The 25,060-nt window shown below is 41.1% G+C and overlaps 1 protein-coding gene across 1 annotated transcript; it reads left to right on the top strand.

Moving 5' to 3' along the window:
- Positions 1 to 12,101: 12,101 nt before the first annotated feature.
- Positions 12,102 to 24,391, top strand: LOC128097906 (arylacetamide deacetylase-like 4). Its single transcript, XM_052718775.1, has 4 exons — positions 12,102 to 12,269; positions 16,081 to 16,297; positions 19,881 to 19,944; positions 23,617 to 24,391. The coding sequence occupies exons 1-4, from the start codon at positions 12,102 to 12,104 to the stop codon at positions 24,389 to 24,391; spliced, it is 1,224 nt and encodes a 407-aa protein (XP_052574735.1).
- The last annotated feature ends 669 nt before the right edge of the window (positions 24,392 to 25,060 follow it).

Below are 25,060 nucleotides of genomic sequence, written 5' to 3'. Positions count from 1 at the left end.
TTTATCAAAAGGCATCTTCAGAGGCCAGGACAATATGGCACCATCCCTGAAGTGGCCTTCGCAATTCGAAAAAGGTACAGTGCCCTTTTCTTCGAAGGCAGCTGAACAGGCAGTGGGCCGATGGCCTCTGATGTGCAACGGAACAGCAGCTGAAACAGTTATTCTTGAAGAGTAACTAAGCTCACGCCTCTCAATAGTAGACTGGCATTTGATGGAGGGATATGGAGAAGAATGGGATGCTGAGATGAAGCCATATATACACAGCCAAGAAGAATGGACAGCTGAATTAAAAAACCATCAACAATTTCCAGAATTTAAAATCCTGAATCATGACATGACACTAGTGGAATTCAGGTGTTTCTGGTACATGGACTACTCTCACTCAATGTGAGGTTGAACTGTTGACCTTGTGTACATCCTACTTCACAAATGAGTCTGTCAGATATGCTAAGCCTATAGGCTGAAGATGATGCCCCAGCACTTCGGAGAAACCTCAGGTGACTGTCCAGACAGCTGTCTGTTTCTGTCAATTCACAAATTTTTTGGAAGTTGCTTATGTGCACTTCCTGTTTTTATTTTTGTTAGCTAATATTATTTCCTTCTTGGGTCTCTGAGGGAGTTGAAGATTAGTTAGTTATAGTTGAAGGTTAGTTAGTTATAGTTGAAGATTAATTAGGATACATTTTGGACTTACCAAAATAGGATAGATAATGAAATTATTTTCTCTGAATTTGTCAAATACAAATGGATTAGACATTGTTTAGGTATTTATTACTTGTATATATTGTATATAGTTATTGTACTTTTGTATATAGTTTTTCTTATATTAGTTATAAGCTTTTTCTTTTTTTTCTTTTTATTAAAATAGAAAAGGGGAAATATGGTGATATTTTATTTGTATTAAAATGTTATTTGTATGTTAATAAATAAAGTTGCCCGGGGGTCAGAGCTATTAGCAAGCCATAGGAAAGCAGGGCAGTGGTAGCGTACGCTTGTAATTCCAGCACTTGGTAGGCAGAGCTGGGTAAGTCTCTGTGTGTTCAGGGATACAGCCATTATTGGATACACATGCCTTTAATCTTAATACCAATCATGGAAAACCTGGAGGCCTATACAGACAGGCTGTGAGGAGGCGGTCATGTGGTTGGGTTTACAACCAATGAGAAGGCAGGACAGGAACTCTATATAAAGACTTTAACACAGGGGTAGCTCTGGTTCGGAGAGGTAGGACCACCGCAGGAGGAAGGGTAAGGTTTTAGCTCTTAGCTCTGACCTCTTGGCTTTCTTCTTTGCATTGGTTCTGTGTTTCTTATTTAATAAGAAGGTTGGATACATCTACAACCAACTCTTAGTTTCATTGACTTTTTTATATTGTTCTCTTCTATTTTATTGATTTCAGCCCTCAATTTGATTATTTCCTGCCATATACTCATCCTGGTGAGTTTGCTTCTTTTTGTTCTAGAGCTTTCAGGTGTGCTGTTAAGTGACTAGTGTAAGATTCCTCCAATTTCTTTATGTGGGCATTTAGTGCTATGATTTTTTCCTCTTAGCATTGCTTTCATAGCTTCTAAAGGTTATGCTGTGCATTCGTTTTTTGTTGAATTCTAGGAAGTCTTTAATTTCTTTCTTTCTTTATTTCTTCCTGATCCAGTGATGATTCAGTTGAGCATTGTTCAGTTTCCATGAGTTTGTAGGGTTTCTGTAATTTATGTTGTTGAATTCTAACTTTAAGCCATGGTGGTCCAATACGATACAGGGGTTTATTCCATTTTTTTTGTATCTGTTGAGATTTGTTTTGAAGAAGGTTCCATAAGGTACCCAGAAGAATATATATACCAGCTAGTTTCTTAGGTCCATTTCATTGGAAAATCTTTTCCCAACCTTTTACTCTGAGGTAATGTTTGTCTTTGAGGTTGAAGTGTGTTTCTTGTATGCAGCAGAAGGTTGTATCCTGTTTTCATATCCATTTTATTAGCCTGTGTCTTTTTTATAGGCGAATTACATGCATTGAGACTGAGATATTAATGACCAGTGATTGTTAATTTTTGTTATTTTTTGTTTTGGTGGTGGTGGTGGTAGTGTGTATGTGTTTCCCTTCTTTGAGGTCTGCTAGTGTAAAGTTATCTACTGTCTGTGTTTTGGTGGTTGCATCTGACTTCCTTGGTTGGAGTTTTCCTTCTAGTACTTTTTGTAGGGCTGAGTTTGTGGATATGGAATGTTTAAATCTCATTTTTGTGGTGATATATTGTATACTCTAATAAACTTGCCTGAGGATCAGAGGACAGAGCCAGCCACTAGATTAGACATAGAGGTCAGGCAGTGGTGGAACACACCTTTAATCCCAGTACTTGAGATCTCATGCCTTTGCTTGGAAAGCATGCATGCCTTTAATCTCAGAAAGTAATATGGCATGGCAGAGAAAGGTATATAAGGCATGAGGAAACAGGAACTCACTCTCTTTAGGCTGAGGATTTTGTAGAGGTAAGAACTAGTGGCTGGCTGCTCTGTTTCTCTGATCTTTCAGCTTTCACCCTGATATCTGCCTCTGTTTTTTTTTCAATTTTTTTTTTATTAAAAGACCATCTAAGATACAAACAACATCTGGTGTCCAACTTGTGGGGCACAAATTCACAAAAAAGCTGCTTGCCTGTGGCCTTGCAGGCCCCAGCTCAGGTCTGAGCTTCATGCAGCTGGAGTCTCCACCCCACTTGGGCCAGAGTCCTTAACCCACTGTCTAGGTTTTTGTTGTAGCATCTCTGCAGCAAACTCCATTAGCTTTTTGGGCTCTCAAAACCATAGGAGTTAGCTGCTTTCTCAGGTTTCCTAATGCAGATGGCTGGCTCTTTGGCTTCTTCTTTCCTGGTGTGTTGTGGATTATTTCTGGATCCTGATCTTGGGCTGCTACCACACTAGGTAGCTGCCTTGAAACCTGCTTGGGCTTTTACTATTCTACACAGAAGCAGTCAGCCTCACATCTGAATGGTCATTGTTGGCAGATTTGGTGAGACAATTGGGATTTCTTAAAGGGAGAAATGTAGATATAACCAACTGTCTTATTAAATAAGAAACACAGAGCCGATTCAGAGAAGAAAGCCAAGAGGTCAGAGCTAAGAGCCTCACCCTTCCTGATTCAGCGATCCTCTTCAGCCAAGTGAGCTCTCCGAAAGGGACCTACTTCCTGTGTGCATGTCTTTATATACTCTAGCTGTTCTGCCTTCTCATTGGTTGTAAACCCAAACATGTGACTGCCTCGTCACTGCCTGTATGTACCGCCCTCCAGGTCCTTAAAGGCGTGTGCCACTGCCGCCACGCACTTGCTATGGCTCTAATAGCTCTGACTCCCAGGCAACTTTATTTATTAATATACAATTAAAATCACATTTCAGTACAAGTAAAATACCACCACATTGGTGAGAGAGATTTGTCCTGACTGTGGGCCAGGCAGGGAAACTCTAGCTACAAATGGCGTCCAACGTGGTGGCAAGAGTTTCTATCTAAAACCTGAGAAAAGATTCTAAAATGGAGCTAAAGACAGTTCCTAATTGTCTCTCTCAAATGAGAGGCAGCTGCTGGTTTGAGCTACTGGTGGGTTCCTAGCGTGTGCACTCGACCTGCAGTATGGCGGGAATGAGGCCTCTGCAAGTGGCACATTAAGCTGCATGGTGGATTTAGCCTTTGCTGGTACAAAACAAAAAAAAAAGAGGTTTCTGGACTACACGCTGCTTGGATAAAAGCATAGACCCAAGATAGCTCCCAGAGCTCGTGGTAAACCACCGCCATGTTGGGAAGCTAAGGTGGGTGGAGCCAGCAGCCACAGCTGCTACAGTTTAAGGCAATAGATTCACAATAAGACAGATTCAGATGTAATAGTTTACAATGTGTGTAAAATATACGTAGGCTTGAAAGAGACAAAAAAGGTGATATATACAGTTATAGAAACAAATACATAGTTTTAAAAAATAAAGTCTTTAAAGAGACAGTAAAATTAATATAAAAAATAAGCCACATGAAGATGAATATTACACAGAGAATCTGGATTGTGTTGTCTTTTGGATTTTTTTTTTTTTTTTTTTTTTTGGTTTTTTTGAGACAGGATTTCTCTGTGTAGCTTTGCGCCTTTCCTGGGACTCTCTTGGTAGTCCAGGCTGGCCTCAAACTCACAGAGATCTGCCTGGCTCTGCCTCCCGAGTGCTGGGATTAAAGGCGTGCGCCACCACCGCCCGGCCGTCTTTTGGATTTTTAACTGCAGAAAAACATTTGATTGTAAAAGCTGTTGAGTTATGCCAAAATGTATATTTTAAAGATACTATGACTTCAAAATTTGGATGTAAGGATATGTTACTTTGGAAAGGAGACTCTGCTTTTGTTCCCACAGAAAGCCAAAGGCTATGGATTTCTTCCAGATTAAAATACATCAGGTTTGACCAGCCAAGACCACCTGAAAGGTCTCCAATAACACCAAGGCCCAGATGATCCAACATCCAGAATGGTTTCAAGGCAACTGGCTCAGACGATACAGCCTCATGGACTATTCCATAATCCTAAAATTTTCTTTGTTTCCCCATAAGATACAGCACCCCCCTCCAGCAGGAAGTAGTAAGAGAAGCTATGCCCAAATTCCCAAATTATATGTAATTTTACTTTGTTAAGGTTAAAACCTTCCTTTTTGAAAAAAAAAAGGGGTAAGTGCTGTGGGATGTTCTGTATGGCAAATGTGTTGCTCTGATTGGGTGGTAAATAAAACACTGATTGGCCATTGGCTAGGCAGGAAGTGTAGGTGGAACAAGGAGGAGAATAAAGCTGGGAAGTGAAAGGCTGAGTCAGAGAGACACTGCCAGCCGCCATGATGAGGAACAGCATGTGAAGACGCTGGTAAGCCACGAGCCACGTGGCAAGGTATAGATTAATGGAAATGGATTAATTTAAGCTGTAAGAACAGTTAGCAAGAAGCCTGCCACGGCCATACAGTTTGTAACCAATATAAGTCTCTGTGTTTACTTGGTCGGGTCTGAGTGGCTGTGGGACTGGCAGGTGAGAGAGATTTGTCCTGACTGTGGGCCAGGCAGGGAAACTCTAGCTACAGAGAAATTAGTTAAAAAAGAATTTTTTCCCACATTAAAAAATGGGAAACATTTTTACAATGGAGGAAATTTGGTCTCTGTTTGATAATACAATTGACATCTGAAAATGGAACAATTAAATGAGAGGATGATTAATGTAGATGGGATTTATGTAATGTCAATTATCATTATTATTTGTTTGATCATTTATGTTTCATCATTAAATAAGATGGTTAATACGAGTGCCAAGATGAAAGTTTTAGAAAAACTTGTTGAGACAGATCATAAAGATATTCAGACCCAGATAGAAGAATTTAAAGGTGAACCAATCCCAGCATTGCATTATATGGTTACAGAGAAACAGCCTAAGGCTTTCAAACAGCCAACCTTAATCTATCCACTAACCTTACAGGAATTTCCAAGTGCTCGAGGCTGTGTAAGAGTTGACTGGACTCCTGTGCAAATGTTAGATTTGAGGAGATTCCTAGAAGCTGTAGTGTCATATGGTATGCATTCCCCATTTGTGAAGTAGATGATAATCTCATGGTCAACTTGCAATAGAATTATCCCTCAAAACTAGAGAGATTTGGTTATGGTTGTCTTAGAAGCTGGTCCCCAATTACAGTGGAGGATTTGGTAGAAGGATGAGGCTAAAACCATTGAACAATGAAGTAGGGTTAGAGGTATGGAAATCTCCCAAGATCAACTTCTTGGAGAGGGAGATTATGCTAATGTAGAAAGGCAATCTTTATATGATGACCAAACCCTGGTTTTATGCCGAATGGTAGCCTTGAATACTTGGACGGAATTGAAGAAGTAGGAAAGGCCCAAAAGAAACCTTCACTGATTTCTTACAAAAACTGTCTTCAACAGTAAATAGAATGATACCAAATTCAGAATCTAGACAGATAATAATTGAATCTTTGACTTTTGAAAATGCTAATGCACAATACAAAAGGATAATTAGGCCATTAAAGGCAAGATCAGCACCCTTGGAAGAATGGATCCAAGATACAATAAATATTGAATCTCATTTCCATGATGATACTTGGATAGGAGAGGTGATTTCCAGAGGTTTGAAGAAAAATAGTAATGTCAGATGTTTCAACTGTGGTAAACAAGGTCACCTAAAAAGGTACTGTAAACAGGGAGTTCCTAAATATAATATTTTCTCAAGGAACAATGGCAACAGAATGCCCCTCCCTTCTGGATTATGCAAAAGGTGTGGCAAAGGCTAATTGGACTAATGAATGTAGATCAACAAGGGACAGACAAGGTGATCATTTGCTTTTGCCACTGGGAAACTCCCTGAGGGGCCTCTTGAAGGCCCCCATGACAAATTTGTTTCAGTCCTTTCCTGTCAACATGGAAGAAACTCCTTCCCAGAGCAATTAAAGAACCTAATTCCTATTGCAAAAAACCATACTGCTCAAGATGATAGAACAGTTTTAAACAGTAAAACAAAAATTTAAGGAGAAACCATAAACCAAAAATGATAAAGATTAGATTTGGAAACTCCCCAAAGTTAGGGTTCAGAAAGGGTTTTGTTTTTGTCTTTCAGGAGAATGAAGGCTAAGGAATCTGAAGACAAATGAGACATCTGAAGAAAAAGGACAAATTCAGAAAACTCATTCTAAGAAAAAGATTTTCTGCAGTGAACCATGACCACACCTAACGCAAACTCTGAAGTCTCCAAAAAGATGATGGGACCCCACAATGATGATTCAACCAGGATGATGATAATACCACTAAGCTGACAAACACCACGCAAAGATCAGCTTTAGACTACAAACTGCTCAGGACAATTTTGAGGTGGCTAGCTGAGATGATCCAGCCTCAAAGACTGTTACAGCCAGGACTTGAGACAAGCCCTGCACTTTCCCATTATGAAGAGACTGGACAAATGATAGCGCTAACTCTCATAGGACTTGACAATTAACCCCACAATTTTCTTTCAGAATGCCCTAAAGATGTCTTTGCCTCCAGACAGCAGAAAGTAATTTTAAGAACATGATGCCCACATTCCTAAGAGGTGGGGTGGATGGTTTTTGGTCTTTCAATGAGTTATAGATAATTGTCATTGTTTAGGATGGTTGGCTACAAGTTGTTAATTGTTAATGGTCAGGAAAAAAGCTAAACAAAAAAATTAGGTTTGAGGTTCTTGTTTAAAAAAATAAGAAAAGAGGATATAGAAATAATCAGATAAAAGGGTAGATTATTGAATCTGCTTTTTAAAAGCAACTACTAGTTTTAAATATTTTACATTGGATTGGATTTTTGTGTATTGTATACAAATTTTGTATATTGATTCAAATTTGAGGTTAATTTTGTTAGAAAATACTGTACATATGTTTCTAATCTTGTTCAAGTTATTGTACCTATACAGTTCATTTAACAATGTACTGCAAATTTCTAGTCCTTGAAAGTTATTACCAACTAATTAGGATATAAAGAAATGCAAGTTAGTAGTTGGTCATTTATAATCAAACTTGTAGTCATATTAGTTTTCAAGGTCAAACAGAAATATATTTTAGATAAACAGGTCATCTTCAAACACTTCAGAGATCTACAGAATATAGCATTTAAGACATTTTAATAACATAGACTTTTTTATGACAATGAGACATATCTGCTCCTGGCAGCACCAATATACTTCAGAGAAGATGATGGGCATCAAAGAAACTCCATATGGAGTTTACTTTCTTTGTGGCAAAAGTTAGCCACTGGGCAAGAAAATGGCCTTGCCTCAACTGCTCACAGTATGCTGTCCAAAACGGAAAAGCAGGACATAAAAGAAAGGACTGCTGAACCTTACCAAGGCAAAGTAGGAAGGCCCTTTAGAAAATACTGCCTCACAGATGCATCTGTCAGATATGCTAGGCTTGTAGGCCAAAAATGGATACCACAACATTGCATAGAAATCTTGGTCTCTTGCTGTCCAGGCAGCAGCTGTTTCTGTCATTTCTCACATTTTTTGGAAGTCACTTGTTTGCACTTCCTGCTTACTTAGGTAATATTATTTTCTTCTCAGGTCTCTGAGGGAGTTGAAGATTAGATAGTTATAGCTATAGTTTTCCTTGTTAACAAATTCAGAAAAGAAACTCACTAAAGATGTGTAAAGTGTATAAGTTTGAAAGACATCAAAAGATAGTTTTCAGTTGGCAATACAAGTTAGGATAGAAAATGAATTAGGTACTACATTTCAGACTCACCAAAATAGGATAAATGATGAAGTATTTTATTTCAATCTGTCAAATGTTAATGGGCTGGACATTGTTAATTTAATTCTTGACTGTATATATTGTATATACTTATTGTTCTTATCGTATATATTTTTCTTATATTAGTTATAACCTTCTTTTATTATTTTAGACAAAAAAGGGAAATGTGGTAATATATTGTACACCCTAATAAACTTGCCTGAGGATCAGAGGACAGAGCCAGCCACTAGATTAGACATAGAGGTCAGGCAGTGGTGGAACACACCTTTAATCCCAGTACTTGAGATCTCATGCCTTTGCTTGGAAAGCATGCATGCCTTTAATCTCAGAAAGTAATATGGCATGGCAGAGAAAGGTATATAAGGTGTGAGGAAACAGGAACTCACTCTCTTTAGGCTGAGGATTTTGTAGAGGTAAGAACTAGTGGCTGGCTGCTCTGTTTCTCTGATCTTTCAGCTTTCACCCTGATATCTGCCTCTGTTTATTTTATTATTATTAAATGACCATCTAAGAGTCAAACAACAGGTTTTATCATGGAATATCTTGTTTTCTCCATCTATAAGTGATTGAAGGCTTTGCTGGGTATAATAGTTGGGCTGGTATCCATGGTACCTTAGTATCTGTCCAAGACCTTCTGGCTTTCAGAGTTTCCATTGAGAAGTTGAGTGTAATTCTAATAGGTCTGCCTTTATATGTTACTTGACCTTTTTCCTTTGCTGCTCTTAATATTCTTTCTTTATTCTATATGTTTAGTGTTTTGACTATTATGTGGCTAGGGGACTTTTTTTGTGGTCCAGTTTATTTGGTGTTCCATAAGCTTCTTGTACCTTCATAGGCATGTCTTTCTTTAGGTTGGGAAAGTTTTTTTCTGTGATTTTGTTCAATATATTTTCTGTGCCTTTGAGCTGGAATTCTTCTCCTTCTTCTATCTCTATTACTCTTAGGTTTAGTCTTTACAGGTTGTCACAGATTACCTGGGTGTTTTGTGTTAAATATTTGCTGGATTTAACATTTTTTTGACTGATGTATCTGTTTTTTCTATGGTATCCTCAATGCCTGAGATTTTTCTCTTCCATTTCATGTATTCTGTTGGTTATGCTTGCCTCTGTAGTTTCTGCTTGTTTACTCAGATTTTCCTTTTCCTGAATTCCCTCAGTTTGTACTTTCTTTATTGCCTCAATCATATTTAAAGTCTTGAACTGTTTCCTTCACCGTCTTGAACTGTTTCCTTCACCTGTTTGATTGTTTTTTTCTTGGATTTCTTGATTTCCTCTAATTTTTTGTTTGTCTTTTCCTCTATTTCTTTAAGGGAATTTTTTCATTTCCCTTTTTATGGCCTCTATCATCTTCACAAAGTTATTTTTAAAGTGGTTTCTTCTGGATCATCTGCATTGGGATGTTCAGGTCCTGTTGCTGTAGGAACACTAGGTTCTGTTGGTGCCATATTGCTCTTTGTGTTGTTTAATGTGTACTTACACTGCCGTCTACCAATTTCTTCCTTTAATCCATACAAGTGGCATTCCAGGTCACTCTTCTTGCAATTGGTGCAGGTGGGGTCTGTGGCTCCTGTGGTTGCTTTTCTTTTCATTTGGTGCAGGGGGAGCATAAGGCTCTGGTAGTTACTGGTGCTGCAGACAATGGTTGTCAAGGGAGCAAGTGATGAGGTTGCTGCCTGGTCTGTGGGACTGCAATGACTGGGGGAGAGGGGCATGGAATGTGTCCCTGGGGCCTAGGGGCTAGGGAACTGGCCTGTCCAGTCTGGTGATCAGGGCCTTATCTCTTCCCAATCAGTGTATGTGGGGGGCATATGGCTCTGGTGGTCACTGGTGCCTTGGGGGTGGACTATTATTTTAAAAAAAAATATTTTTGTCCACTGCAGTACTGATAAAGTTGAGAAAAATATATTAATTTGACTAAGTTCATTACAAAAAGTAAAGTCTTGCATTGGTCCATCTATGCAGGTATCTAAGGTAGCCAGACTCTTACAGAGTAGAGTTGAGTTTGCCTGGTCATTGGGAAGGATGGAATCCAAGGATGTAGATGTTTTATTGTAAGAGATCTACTGTATATGACACACTCACAACTCTGCTGTACTGTACACTTAGAAATGACTCTGACAGATGGGGGATGAAACATAAAGGGAACAGGATGGTCAAGCTGAAGCAGGGACGGAGTGGGAGAGCAATGAAAGAGATATCTTGATAGAGGGAGACATCATGAGGATAGGAAGAAATATGGTGCTAAGGAAGTTCCCAGGAACCCACAAGGATGACCCCAGCTTAGACTACTAGCAATAGTGGAGAGGGTACCTGAGCTGGCCTACCCCTGTAATAAGATTTGTGAATACCCTTTCATCATAGAGCCTTCATCCAGTAACTGATGGAAGCAGATGCAGAGATCCACAGCGAACACCAGGCCTAGCTCCAAGAGTCCAGTCAAAGAGAGGGAAGAGGGATTCTATGAGCAAGGGGCATCAAGATCACGATGGGGGAAATGTACAGAGACAACCAAACTAAGCTAGTGCAATCTCATGAACTTTAGACCAACAGCTGTGGAGCTTCCATGGGACTGGACTAGGCCCTTTGTATAAGTGAGACAGTTGTGTAGCTTGGTCTGCTTAAGAGACTATCCCTGGTTCATGAGCTGGCTTTTTGGAGTCCACTACCTATAGTGGGACACCATGCACAGCCTTGATGCAGGAGGAGGGGCTTAGATCTGCCTCAACTGAATGTACCAGGCTTTGCTGACTCCCCATGGGAGGCCTTATGTTTTTGGAGGAGGGAGTAGGGGGTGAGTTGGGAGGATAGTCTTGGGGGGAAGTGGGAGGAGAGAAGAGAGGGGGATCTGTGGTTGGTATGTAAAAAAATGGCTCTGACAGTAAATTTAATGTTATGTACTTAAATTGATATTATATTAATTTACTTATATGTATTATATATATTATATTGTGTGTATGCGTGCATGTGTATAGGCAAACATATGTAATGGTGTGGGGGGGGTCAGATGACAATGTGTGATAATAGAGTTTTCTTCCCCCATCATACAGATCCTAGGGATTGACCTCAGATCATTACTCTTGCTGGCAAGTGCTTTAACTTACTGTGTCAGCCCTGTTATGTGCTTTTAAATGACAATTAAACACACACATTGAAATAATGTTCTATGTGCTTTTCCTATCAAATTTTCCCTAGACTTAGAATATGTAGTCTGTACAAAACTATCCATTGCTGCTCAAGTGTCGGCATCCCTGGTACCTGCAACCATACCTGGGCTTGGCCTGGAAACAGTTCAGCTGTCTCTGGGCTCCTCTACCTTATGCATTCAGAGAGCAGAGAGCCTGTCCAAGGCCAAATAGTCAGAAATGAGAAAAGACTGGGTTCTGATGGCAGTTTATCAAGTATTTACAAACTAGATGACTTCATATTTCTTAACCAAACTGGTGCAGAAGGGGTTCATGTCTCCTGTTACTCAGCAAAGGGTCAGGCCAAGAGAGTCTATGCTCATGTAAGACCTCTTCCTCTGTGACCCAGCAGATAGATGCTGTGAAAGCTCCCATATAGTTCATCTTTGTAATCCTGACTTTCAAACTACCTTGGTCATCCAGGTCAGCTTTCTTGTTCCTTGGGGAGCAGGTTTCTCTGGATCCTGTTGACCCGTGGTAATATCCCAGAGGCTAGATCAGGCCACTGAGTCAGATGCAGTCTGAAAGGAGTTAGTAGAGGTGGCAGGCCATAAAACTGGATCAGTTGTTCCCAAGGAAGATCTTTGGGACAGCTGCTTCTCAGGGCCTCAGACATCAGTTTCTTGGGGCCTTGGGACCATGACTGTCCTGTGGCTGGTGCTGCTAGTGAGCCTGTCTACCTTTCACCTTGGAATCTTCATATGGGCTGTCATTCAGCACTTTCTCATTGTGGAAATCCCCTCTGCCTTGGAGCATCCAGTCAAGTTCAGGTTTCTGCATTGTATGACGCTGTACTTAATTGCTATGGTGAGTACGCTTTTGGGGGAAGGAGTTTTCAGGGTCCTGTTGTGGGATATTTGATCACAGTGTGAACCTAGAGATTGTGTTAATGAAATAAAAACCTGAGGTCCAGAGGCTAAGCTAGCAACTAGTTGACAGGAAGTAGCCATAGAGAGTAAAGAGGAAGTCAGGAAGATGAGTAGAGAAACACACAGGAAATAGAAGGGAGGGACTTAGAGTTTGGTTGTCCATTTTGGATTGGAACAGTAAAAAAGAGCTCCCTTTTTGAGATGCTGGAGAAGGAAGAAGCTCAATTAATTGCTCCTCAACCTCTCTGAGCTAGCAGGTTTTCACCCCAGCCTGACTTCCAAGTCTTTATTGGTAAAATCATAAGATATAAATTTATATAAAAACAACAGGGTTCATCTGTGTACCTTGCCTTTCTTCTTTTATTCTTCCCTCGCTACATTTCCCCATGACTGGTGGCTACATTGTTATATCTTAGAAACACAGAAACATTGTATTTGTCTCTATCTCTCCCTACTTCCCTTTCTCTTTCTTGCTCTCTTTATGTTTCTTCCTGCCTGCCCCTTGTCCTTGTTCTTACTGTAAAAAAAAAGACAGTATGTTACTGAGCTCAGGATGGTTTTAAACTCACTATGTGGCCAATGGTATGAGGCTCCCGATTGTCCCACTGCTACCCCACAAGTGCTGGGGTTAGTGTACACTATCATGCTTGGTTTTTGCAATTCTGAGGACCAAACCAGGGCTTCATGCGTGCTAGGTCAGCACTATATCCACTTAGCTACACCACAGCTCTTCTTCTCTTTTTAATTTTTTGAGATAAAAGCTTCATGATTTTGAAGTGGTTATCATTTGGCTCCCACCTCTTGAGGGCTGGCATTGGAGGCAGGTATTACCACTCATCTACCAGACTGTTTTCTGAGGACTGAAAAATAATTTCACCCCCAGGTTCTACTCATGATAGACCAATGGGCCAACAGGTCTGACACTTCCTTCAACAACAGTCCTCTACTTCCTTCACTTACTTGCTTCTAGATGTTTTGTTGCATGATTGCGAACACTTTGAAGCCACGGACTATTTCTTAGCATAGTTCTGAGCAGAGGGCAGGTATCCTTTGCTGATCAAATCATCCATGTAACAATGCATATCTTTGGCTGTACTTGGTGGCTGGATTCTGAACTTGCTTTTGTTGCTGGTTGAAGATAGGGATAAAGGCCTGTCCACAGGTACAGTATGTTTGGAAAGAAAGTTTGGCCATGTGTGGGAAGGAGACAGTTTGAATAAACTTGATGTTCCAACCAACCTTGGCTAAAGACCTGTAGAGGCCAGACAGTTCATAAGTGGTTATGTCATAGGGCAGCTACAAAGGAGGAGGTATGGAAGTGAGGGGTGAGAAGCAGCTACAGCCAGGCTGCTTGATAAGTGTCTCTGTTCTGCTCTCACTGGCTGCAAGGGCCCTTTGCTTAACCTCTGTGCATGTAAGAATCTTCATCTTCAAGGCCAGGAACATTCTCTGTCTCGTGAAGTTAATAGACATATTTCATGGCATATGATAAGGAGCAATAGGTTTTTATAGGTGACTTTAAAAAAGTAACATATTCCTGTGCTGTTGAGACTTTTCTCCACAATGGGCCACACCTAGAAGAATGAGCAAGCCTTGTTCAATACAATTATTGAAAGCTTCTGGCCTCAATCCCTTGTTCATTTTTATCTGTAAATACGTTCCTAGAGGTCAAGCTGTTTCAAGCCCATGGATTGCATGGAATTACAAGATAGTTTAGAGTCCTGGAATGGCAAATGAGGGCCTCAGATAGCTAAGTTCCCCAGAAAATCCATACTCTTTCCAAACTATAGTGTTTCCCTTCTACAGCATCACACCTAGCTCATAGCTGTGGGAAATGTGAACTCTGTCTTGGGAAAATCAAGCCCACATGAAGCAGTGTAACACTATGATGTATCTAATGGGTTTTGCTCCAGACACAGGATCTTTTTAGTTTTTCAACCAAGAACTCAGCTCCTGGGAGCCTCCTCCTGAGGTAACTATCTCACTCTATCCATCATGGCCTTTATCTACACATTAGGGTATCATTTAATCACCACTTAAAAGACAAATATTTTTAAATAAAATTATTTCTTTTATTTTTTGAGATTATAATTTTATAATTTATCATGGTGATCTAATACCAAAGACTTATCTTTTAAAAAATGTGGGAAGGCCCAGTCCACTGAGTAGGCAGCTGGGCAAGCAAGGCAGGGAGCAGGCCAGTAAGCAGTTTTCCTCCATGGTTTTTGCTTTAATTCCTGCCTCCAGGTAAATGTCTTGAGTTCCTGCCTTGGCTTCCCTTGATGATGAACAATAGCCTACAAGCCAAGTAAACCCTTTCCTCCCCCCAGGTTCCTTGTGGTCAGGTGGCTTGTCACAGGAACAAGAAGGAAAATAAGACCATATGTTTATTGTTCATTTGTACTCTATCTTTTGTGACCTATTCATTATATCAGCCCACTTACTGATTGGATGGTTTGATCTCTTCTTTTTAGTTTTTGGAGTGATGTCTATCTATCTATTATCTATCTATCTATCTATCTATCTATCTGTGTGTATATATATATATATATATATATATATATATATATATATATATTTAATCTTTCATCAGAAGCATCACCAGCAAAGACTTTATTTTTCCATTCTATAGGTTGAGTCTACACTCAATTAAAACTTTCCTTTGTGTCTGGAAGTCTTTTGATTTCTTGAGTACCCATTTGTCAATAGTTAGCCTCATTTCCAGAGAAACTGGAGTATTATGCAAGAAGTCTTGACCTATGACTATATCTTGAAGTGTTCTCCGCACTGTTCCTTCTAGTATTTCTGGGATTTTGGGTCCTAAAATTCAGTCTTTGATCCATTTGGAGTTGATTTTTATGCAGGGTGAGATAGGAATCTAGGACTATCCATTAACATGAGGATATTCAGTTTTCCCAGATCCATTTGTTGAAGAGGCTCTCTGTAGTTGGACAGTTCTCTCTGGCCTGCCAGTTCCTGAATAACCACTTGGAGGCTTATATTACTTATAAATGCTCAGCCAGTAGCTCAGGTTTATTACTAACTAGCTATTACACTTAAATTAACCCATACTTCTTATCTCTGTTTAGCCATGTGGCTTGGTACCTTTTCTCAATATGGCATTCTCATTTTCTTCCTCTACATCTGGCTGGTGACTCCTGACTCTGCCCTTCCTCTTCCCAGCATTCTTAGTTTGGTCACCCTGCCTATACTTCCTGCCTGGCTACTGGCCAATCAACATTTTATTAAACCAATTCGAGTGACAAATCTTTACAGTGTACAAGAGGATTATTTTACAGAAGCTCTCCTTTCTGTTTTTTGTCACCTTTGTTGAAAATCAGGTGGCTGTGACCATGTGGGGTTATATTTGGGTCTTCCATTCTATTCCATTGATCTATTTATCGGTCTTGTGAAAAGGCCATCTCAACACAATGACAATAAAATTTCAACATGAATTTTGGTTGAAACAAATAATCAAATCACAACCATATCATTATCTAATCTGGATGTTTTGGGTAGAAACTCTGAAAACTCACCTTCTCCCTAAGCAGAACCCACAGCCAGTTGTAAATACATGAGTCCATTGTGTGTGCAGAAGTTAAAAGAGAAATGATGAACTCATTTTAGCAATGCTAAGTGGCAGCAGCATCTACATGTCTACCTTATAGTCTCCTATGCTGGACTTTTCTTTTCCCCCTCCTCTTTTTCCTTTTCCTTCCTCATATTCTTCTTCTTCTTGGCTCCTACAGGGAAATATATTAGAGAAGCTGAGGATTTGCTCCATGATCAAGTTCATCCAGATTTTTCAGGACTTAATAGTCATAAAGAAGAACCACAATTTAGTGGTGACCAACATGCACTTTGGGGAAATCCCTGTGAGACTGTTCCAACCCAAGGCAGTGTCCTCCAAACTCCTGCGAGGCATCATTTTCTACCATGGAGGAGGAGCCATATGTGGTAGTCTGGGTGAGTAGCTTCTGTATTGTGTGGGAGAGGAAGTTCTTCATGATAATTGGAGTCTTGCATACATTCTTATGAGGACCTCTTGGGAGGGAGTCAAAGGAAGTAGAAGTTGGAGCTTTTAGGGAGAATGGATTGAAGGCTTGGAAATCATATCATTCAAAGAGGTTGAAGCCCCTATATATTATAGCAATGTTTCCTGTATAATATATTAGACTTAGTCCAGGTTCAGGTAGCAATGTCCACTGAGACTCTCGCAAAACTAGGTGTGACACTTCTCTTTCCTTCCCACTCACAGCACTGGCTATTCCTATCTACCCCATAATGACCCCAAGTCCATGTGCTTTCCTCAGCTCAGCTGGATCACTGTGCTGAAAGTCCATCCATTCTTGATCACTACATCATCTCTGCATCCAAAAGTTGTTTATTTGCTACAATTATCATCCTTCAGCTTTATCATCTCTCCCCACCAGAGGAACCCAGTGCTTATCACTGGTGCACTTCAGCCTCCCCTGAGTCCTTACCACATCTCCAACTTGGCCCCTAGTGTCTCCCTTTACCCTTGCTGTGCTATAACCTATGAACTTCTCGACACAGCAGGCATCTTGGGCTGCTCACATGTTCTTCTATACTTGTTGCTTATGCAGACACAAAAGACATAGCTCCTGGGACTAGGGTTACTTATACCTTCTGGAGAATGGGATACCCATAGCAGTTCTGAAGATGTTACCTAGATGCCTTTTCTCATTATAAATTAACTATGAGTGTATCTTGCCTGTAGTACCCACCCTTGTCCAGAATGTTACTGTCCTTGTTCACTCTTTACTGTCATCGACCTCTAAGACCTTCTTCCCCAAGATGCCATCCTCTACTGCAGAATAATGATATTTCCAAATCTTAAGCAGAAATGGCTCAACAGATATTTACTGAACACCTACTGCCCCAGATCCTCTCCAGGGAATGGAAGACAAGAAAGAACCAATCCACAAACTTAAGGGTCTGTACATCAAGGGGGGAAGCTAGATCACATGGGAGAACATGAATAAGGAAGTGGTTTCAGACGTGGGTAACACAGGGATGGAACAGAGAGTCATTTAGAGTAACAGTACCTCAGTTTTTCTGAGCAGACAGTCTCTCCAAGAAGGTGAGATTTAAGGCCAGGACCAAGGGATGGGAGGAGGCAGTTCTTCTGAGTTGGGGAAAAGCAATGTGTGATAGGTTGGGGACCTGGATGAGGTGAGTGAAGACTGGGCCTCAGGATCCAAAACAAAGGACTCCAGAAACACAGTCATCAACACAAATAATATTGCATGTAAATGCAATATTTTTAGAAAGTTCTGATGCAAAAATATAAATAAATAAATAAATAGATAGCTAGATAGCTAGAAAGATAGATAGATAGATAGATAGATAGATAGATAGATAGATAGATAGATAAAACCTATAAGGAGCTGTGCATCTAAATTCATACGAGAGCAGGTGCTGAGGGCTGAGTGGCTTGTGCAAGTTGGAAACAGCAAATTTGAACTTTCATTACACCTGTGTCCATTGTGTGCCATGAGGAAGGAGAGAGAGAGGAGTTGTGGGTTTCAAAGTCTTTAGTAAATCACTACATAAATGGGGTTGCTGATTGATCAGGGTTGCAGTACAAGGTCTTGGGAACCTTATATCTCCTGGTAGCCCCAAACATGGGCAGAAGGGGTTTATAAGCACAAAACCCACAAACACTTGTTGCCAAGTTACAGCTACAGTTTTTATCAATCAGAAATCAAAGATTAGGGACTTGCCTTTTACGTTTCATCATTGTCAACAGACACAAAATGTAAGCTTTTCAGTCCAACTTTGGATATAGAAGCTGACCACCCCACTCAGCTAAGACAACTCTGTGTGTTAGCCTCAGTGTTTATTCTTTCATTCCCCTCCCCTGTGTAGCTAGACAATTTTCTCTGTCCCATCCAGGTCCTGCAGTCTTGCAGCTGCTTTTAAAATAATCATTCAGAGGCTTAATGTTAATTACAAACTGTTTGGTCTATGGTTCAGGCTTATTGCTAGCTAGCTATTACATATTAAATTAACCCATTTCTATAAATTTATGTCTTGCCATGTGGCCATGGCATTACCAGCCTACTGGCATCTTACTCCTTGGGTGGGTAGATGGCATCTCCCTGACTCCATCCTTCTTGTCCCTGTCTCTTTCTTTGGATTTCCCACCTGGCTATAACCTGTCTTGCCATAGGCCAGAGCAGCTTCTTTATTAACCAATGGTAGCAACACATATTCACAGCATACAGAAAGACCATTCCACAGCATCCCCATGCCCTTTCCCACCTGTCCATTAGCAGTGGATAGGCATAGCATGTTTGTCCATAGAAACAAGTTTCACTCTGCTACTACAACAAACACATAACCAAAAGTGACTTAGGAGAAGAAAGGGTTTATTTCATCTTTCAGGTTACACTCCATCATTGAGGGAAGTCAGGGCAGGAACCAAACAGAAGCCATAGTTGAGCACTGCCTGTCAACTCAGTCTCAGGCTCATGCTTAGCTAGTTTTCTTATGCCATCTAGGACCACCTACCCAGGGAATGGCTCTGCCTATAGTGGGCTAGGTTCCCTATACCAATTAAGAAACAAGAAAATTCCCCATAGACATGCTCACAGGCAAATTTGATCTGGGCAATCCTTCAATTGGAGACTTTTTTCTTAGGTTATTCTAGGCTTCATTAAATTGCCATTTAAAGTTACTGAGGACATCTACAATGCCCATGGTGCATGTACCTACCTAGCAAATCTCTGACTGGCTTAACTTAGAAAATCCCAGTACTTGTCTGGACAGGAGATATTACACTCTGTTAATCCAGTACCTAGGAATCAAGGCAAAGGGATCACAAATTTGGGATCTACCTGGGTTATATAGTAAGAACATGGACACATAAAAACTAAACCAACCAACCAATTAAGCAACAATATAACAAATAAAATAACACTAAAATGAGATAAAAAAAATCTTCAAGGATATTCATTAAGAAAATAGAAAAAATAAATTTTGGTAACTGAATCTCCTCCCCAGAGATGCTCCTGAGATATGATAAGTAAGAGTAGTAACCAGTCCCCTGTCCCAACATCAGACATGTTCTGTGCCCCAAACTGGATGGGATCAACTGTGTGCTAATCTTAATGGGATTGTCTACTAGTATAAACATCTCATCTGGTCATCATTTACCTCCTCATGAATGCAAATCTATGAGCCTATTAACACTCCAGGGCTGGTTCTGCAAACACAAGCAGCCTTAGTGATGTCCATTTCAGATCCCCAATCAGTCTAAGTCCCTAGTTTACCCATCCTGTATAAAATTCAATGCTATAGAAAGGGAACCATAAGTTCCAACTAAATCTTGATATTCAGAGGTTTGGAAATGATGTCTGGCCTTGTCCTCACAGAGCTGGCAAGATCACCTCAGAGGACTCAAGAATAGGAACATAGAGAGGACTTTATTATCATACCTATCATGACAGCTGCTATTTCTGGGACTGTAGTGGGAAGTGCTGGGCTCCTGTCACACTGTTTAACACCTGGCTTCCTCTTACAGACAGTTACCACAACCTGTGCAGCTTCCTGGCCCAGGAGACAGATTCGGTGGTGCTGTCAGTGGGGTGAGTGGCCTGAGACATTTAATGGTGTATCTGTGTGAAGGTACATTTTGGAGCACAGATTTTGGTGACTCTAGGCCACAGAAAGGGGTCCTGACCTCTTGTACATGTTCCCATGAACACAGCTATAGCACTTTCAAAACAGTAGAAGTCTAGAAATATATCAATTCCTGGGAAGTCCATTGGTTAACTGTGACAGAGAGAACACAATACTACTGAGTACTGGTCTCCTACAGAACAATATAGAGTCATACAGTAGAGGACTAGGAAGAGCACACCATGATGTGAAGGGACCCAGGTAGTGTAACATTAGAAAAGACCCTTTATGTCCTCTTTGTGGAATTAAATTAATTAAAGTCAAAAGAATGCTTTCTAGGACACACATACACAGACCTAAAGGAAATCGAAAATAGAGAGCAAAAGAAGAGATGACAGATATTGAACTCAAAATGTCTCTTCATTTGGTGGGATGATGTTGACTTTGGATACAGTGGTGCATTCAGTGTCATCTGATGGTCAAGGTCAATTGAAGTCAAGAATATTGTTGGCTGATGGCTCTGGTGTTTGTTGCAACAATAGAATACTCATGGACATACCAACTACAAACCACTTTGAACCAAAAGCATGACTTAAGACTCAAGTCTGGTCTTTTGAAAATAAAGGGGTCCTTGAAAGGATGAAGGGCATAGGGTGCTATTATTCATAGTTTGAGAACAGAGTCCATAGGACAATTTAAAAGACTAAGTGAGAGAAATTGAAAACTGCCCTGTTAGATTCTGCTGCTTCAATGGCTACCACTTCAGTGGCCCCCTCATACCTTGACATCACTCGGGATGGGTATGAAGTTGGGTGACTAGAGCAAATCACTTGACATCTTTGTTCCTATATGGTGGCATAGGGAGGGTAACATCTTTCCAGTCTCCAGAGACTTCCTCCTACATGGCTGCCACAGTGTCTGAACTTCCAATATGGAACCCTATGTCTCTGAGATCCCCTGAATGGAGCTGCAGAGAAATATGCAAGCACCTGCTCTGAAATCTTGAAGGAAATTCCTCAATGTGGCATTCTAGATACTTACAGAGTTCTGACTCATGGGCCAGAGAAGCTATTCTAGAATGGCAGGTGGAGATGCTCCGCTAGAGAAGAGGCTTGGGACTTACAGAGGGCTGCTGTAAACTAAGCTGCTGAACTACCAGCCACCTATCCTTAGCTTCCCCCTTACTCAATCCTCCATCTTTAGCATCTCATTACCCAATCCCCCTTGTCCCTCCCCCTAACTCCCCTTTTATCGGTGACTATGGGGCTCCAGCCCCTTGATAGTCCCCTCCCAGGGTCTGGGAAGAATCTAAAACCAGCTGATAATTTAATCTTTGATGAAAAGAAATGAATCTATGTACATGAAACTCCTTAGTCCATACACTTTATTATTCTTTGTCAGTTCTCTCTCTACACAGCTTCTATTTGCTCTCATGCCTAACTCCTTTCTTGCTTGATTTCTCTCTACATTAATCTGCTGTCCCCTCTAAGTTCTATCTTAATTCTCTCATCTTAGTTCTGCCCATCTAGGTTCTCATCCATCTAGTTCTTTCCCATCTTAGCTCCTCTCCCATCTCCTTCTTTCTCATCTTGTTCTTTCCCGTCTGGCTTTTCCTCATCTCCCATCTCATTCCTCTAGTCCCCTCTTCTAGCCCTTCACTAGTTCTTCCCCGTCTCAGCTCATTCCTCTCCAGTTCTTACCCATCTAGTTCTTCCATTCTCTTTTCTCTTCTCTGTCTCCTCATTCTCTCAGTTCTCAGGAATCCAGTTATAAACCCAAGCAATAGCAATCCTCTCTCAGAGCAAGGTCACCAGGCTTGAATTCTTATGGGGTCATAAAGGCAGGTAAAAATTTTCCTCAGGCAGTGACCACCAGGCTTTCTTTTACAACCCAAAAGGGGAGTGGTAAATGAGGGAGTCAATAGAGAGCTAATAATTGGTTAGTATATCAAGAAGGGAGTTTATGTGCTCAATCTACATTCCTAGAAGTGGTTAGGTACCAAATTAGGAGTCTATTTGTAAGGAAGGAGGGTCTCACCCTAAATTGCACAAGAAATAAAGCTATCCTCCTTACCTAGGAGACAGGTGGTGTTTCATTTGGCCTTGGATGCTTGATAGGCATTTTAGATAAATACACTGTTAGAAGTTCTTGGAAGCACACAAGAAAATCATTTTAGGAACCAGCTAATATATATACAAAAGCTAAAATATCACTAAGATTTCTTAAGTCATGGCTTGACCTTTGGAGAAGTCCTTGACTTTTCCAAGCAGTAGCTTTCGTGATAGTCGCTGAGTTCCGTTACGTTTCCCTGCGGCTTGCAGCACCTTTCCTCCTTTTCTCTCCCCTTCCTGACCTTCCTTTCCTGAAAGCAAGGTATCTTTGACTCTAAATGAAGTCTCTGCACCTCTATTGATAGGAAGTGGTGGTATCAATCATCTCCCTGGGGTCCCTTTCTTCCATCAGGGGAAAATTGGGGGTAGGTGAGGAACCTTCTAACTGGTCCTTTATGGCTTCATAGCCCATGGCTTCTGAAGTGAATGGTAGCAACAGAGAACTAAGAGCCAGAGAAGCTGCCACCTCGGGGGCCACTGTCCTTATGCATGCTTCTAGTAATTGGACCTTTAACCCAATGGTGTTGAGTGTTAACAGTCCCTGTGTGTATCTGTGAAGTTAGGACCCCCCAGGCCCTGAGAACACCTATGCTCCAGTTCCCAGGCTAGAGTGTCTAACCACCACCCCACCCCACCCTACCCCCACCCCCGCACTTAAAGCAGCAGTGAGTGCTTCTGTGTTTTCATTCCACAGGCTGTGGCCACTGCTGCCCCTGGCTCCTCTACTGCCTGCTGCTGTTTCCTGCTGCTATTGTTGCCAGTGTGTCTTTGCTTCTGTTCTCTGCTTCCATTCTTGAAGCTTCGCCTCTGATGCCGTCAAGGTCACTTTGCATTTCCTGTGTTAAGGCTTCTGACTGCTTCCAGAGGCCAGGGATTCCCACTGCCTAGGTGCCCAGTGGTCTTTGTGCCTCTGCCACCGTTGTTGTTACCACATGATGCTCTCTTGCCTCTGGACCTTCTGCAGTTCTTCTGCCAAATCACCCAGGGCATTGGAGAAGAGTCTAAGAACCCTCAGTTATTGAGTCCAATTGCCCCATCCCCTAACACTTCTATTTATTTCCAGGAAAATTAACATTAGAAGGTACACTTACATCAAGACCTTATATTATTAATATGACATTAAGATAAAATTTAAAGAGCAATGGTTTTGGCAGTGTTCAATGGATGCCTGAGACATCTGGGAGAGCCAAAACTCTTAACCTTCTCAGTGGAACCACAGAGCTCCAATCCTCTTCTCTGGGTCTTTGTTGGTTGTCCTATTTCCTAAAGCAACAGCTTTGAGCTTAGCTGATCCTTTGTGGGGCTCACTCATCTATTGGAAGCAAAATGTGGGTTGAAATGGAGAAAGAATCCTGGCCTCCCTGACTCTGGCAGGTTCCTCATGTCCATAAAGAAAAAATGAGGCTAGCCATTTTTACTTGCTAGGTTCATTCTTAGGATTTAATCAAGTTCTTTTTCCGATGAGAGTAGAGGATTCTGTTTAAATGGCCTCCAGTGACCCACGGCATTGTGTTTGTTTCCTCTTAGGTACCGCAAGCTTCCTGACCACCATCATCCTTCTGTTACTGAGGATTGCCTGAATGCCTCTATTCACTTCATGAAGGGCCTCATAACCTATGGAGTAGACCCCTCCCGGGTGGTAGTCTGTGGAGAAAGTATTGGGGGTGGTGTTGTGACCTTTGTCACCCAGGCTTTGCTCAGTCTCCCAAGTCTCCCCCAGATCTGTGCTCAGGTGCTTATCACTCCAGTTACACAGGTCATCAATTTCCAATTACCATCATATCAGCAGAACCAAAATGTCCCATTCCTCACCAGAGACATACTCAGAATGGCTGTGTGTAAATACCTGGACATTGACTTATCTTGGAAAGATGCTTTATTTAATGGTACTTGTATTCCCCTAGACACCAGGAAGAAGTACAGGAAATGGCTCACTTCTGATAACATCCCCAGAAGGTTCAAGAGCAAAAGCCTCCTGCCTGAGCTTTCAGGTCCTTTCAATGAGGCTGCCTATCTGGAAACCAAACAGGTTTTGGATCCAGAAATTTCACCTCTCCTAGTAGATGACAAGATCATTGCTCAGCTTCCCCAGGCATTCCTGGTGAGCTGTGAGAATGACCCCCTCCGTGATGATGCCTTGCTCTATAAGAAGCGCTTGGAAGACCAGGGTGTCCCTGTGACCTGGTACCACGTGGAGGATGGCTTTCATGGATGCATCATTTTGTTTGATAAGCAACCTTTCTCTTTCCCCTGCTCCATGAAAATTGTAAATGCTGTCATCACTTATATAAAGGGCATATGACAGTCACGCTGGACTTTGAGTGTGGAGCAAGGTAAGAGCTGTCTGTTCTGGGGATTTTCCTGGTTTTATTTTATTGAGTAAGGAGATACTGAAGCCATGCATGAACCAAGAGGGAAAGACGAGGTGGAAATAAGAACTGTTGGCTTTGTATTCAAGAAAGACCAGTCTCCGTGTTTCTTTCCAGAACCAATAATGTCTAGTGTTGCAACTAGCAACACTCTCTACTGCTTCCTTTATTTGAAATAAATGTCAAAGTGGAAAGAGATGTCTTTCAAATTTCCAAAAGCCTTAACCTAGAGGTTGTGTAGAATAAATACCATCATCTGGTCACATTATTACTGATGAACCCATATCCATGATGGCATAGAGAAAGGGTCTTTCTTGTTACTATTTTTTTCCTGAGGCCAATGTTACAGTGTCACTTGCACTGCCTCTATCTGTCCTGAGAAATGTAGTTTCATAGATACCCTCCTAATAAGATGACTCCTATGCTGAATTATGAGATGATGACAGTGGGAACATTCAAGAAACAGAGATGGATGGAAAGGCAATAAGGGAGGAGTAAAGGGGATGGAAGAGCATTGGGTGAATTTTTCCCTGGAATCACATTTTTCAGTGGAACTCCTAACTCAGAGCCCAGTCTACCATGAAGCATATCCTCAGACCCAC

The sequence above is a fragment of the Peromyscus californicus genome, unplaced genomic scaffold (genome assembly GCF_007827085.1).
Source record: "Peromyscus californicus insignis strain IS unplaced genomic scaffold, ASM782708v3 Scaffold_5__1_contigs__length_169319896, whole genome shotgun sequence".
Lineage (NCBI taxonomy): Eukaryota > Metazoa > Chordata > Mammalia > Rodentia > Cricetidae > Peromyscus > Peromyscus californicus.
This window is presented reverse-complemented; position numbering and strand designations above follow the sequence as displayed.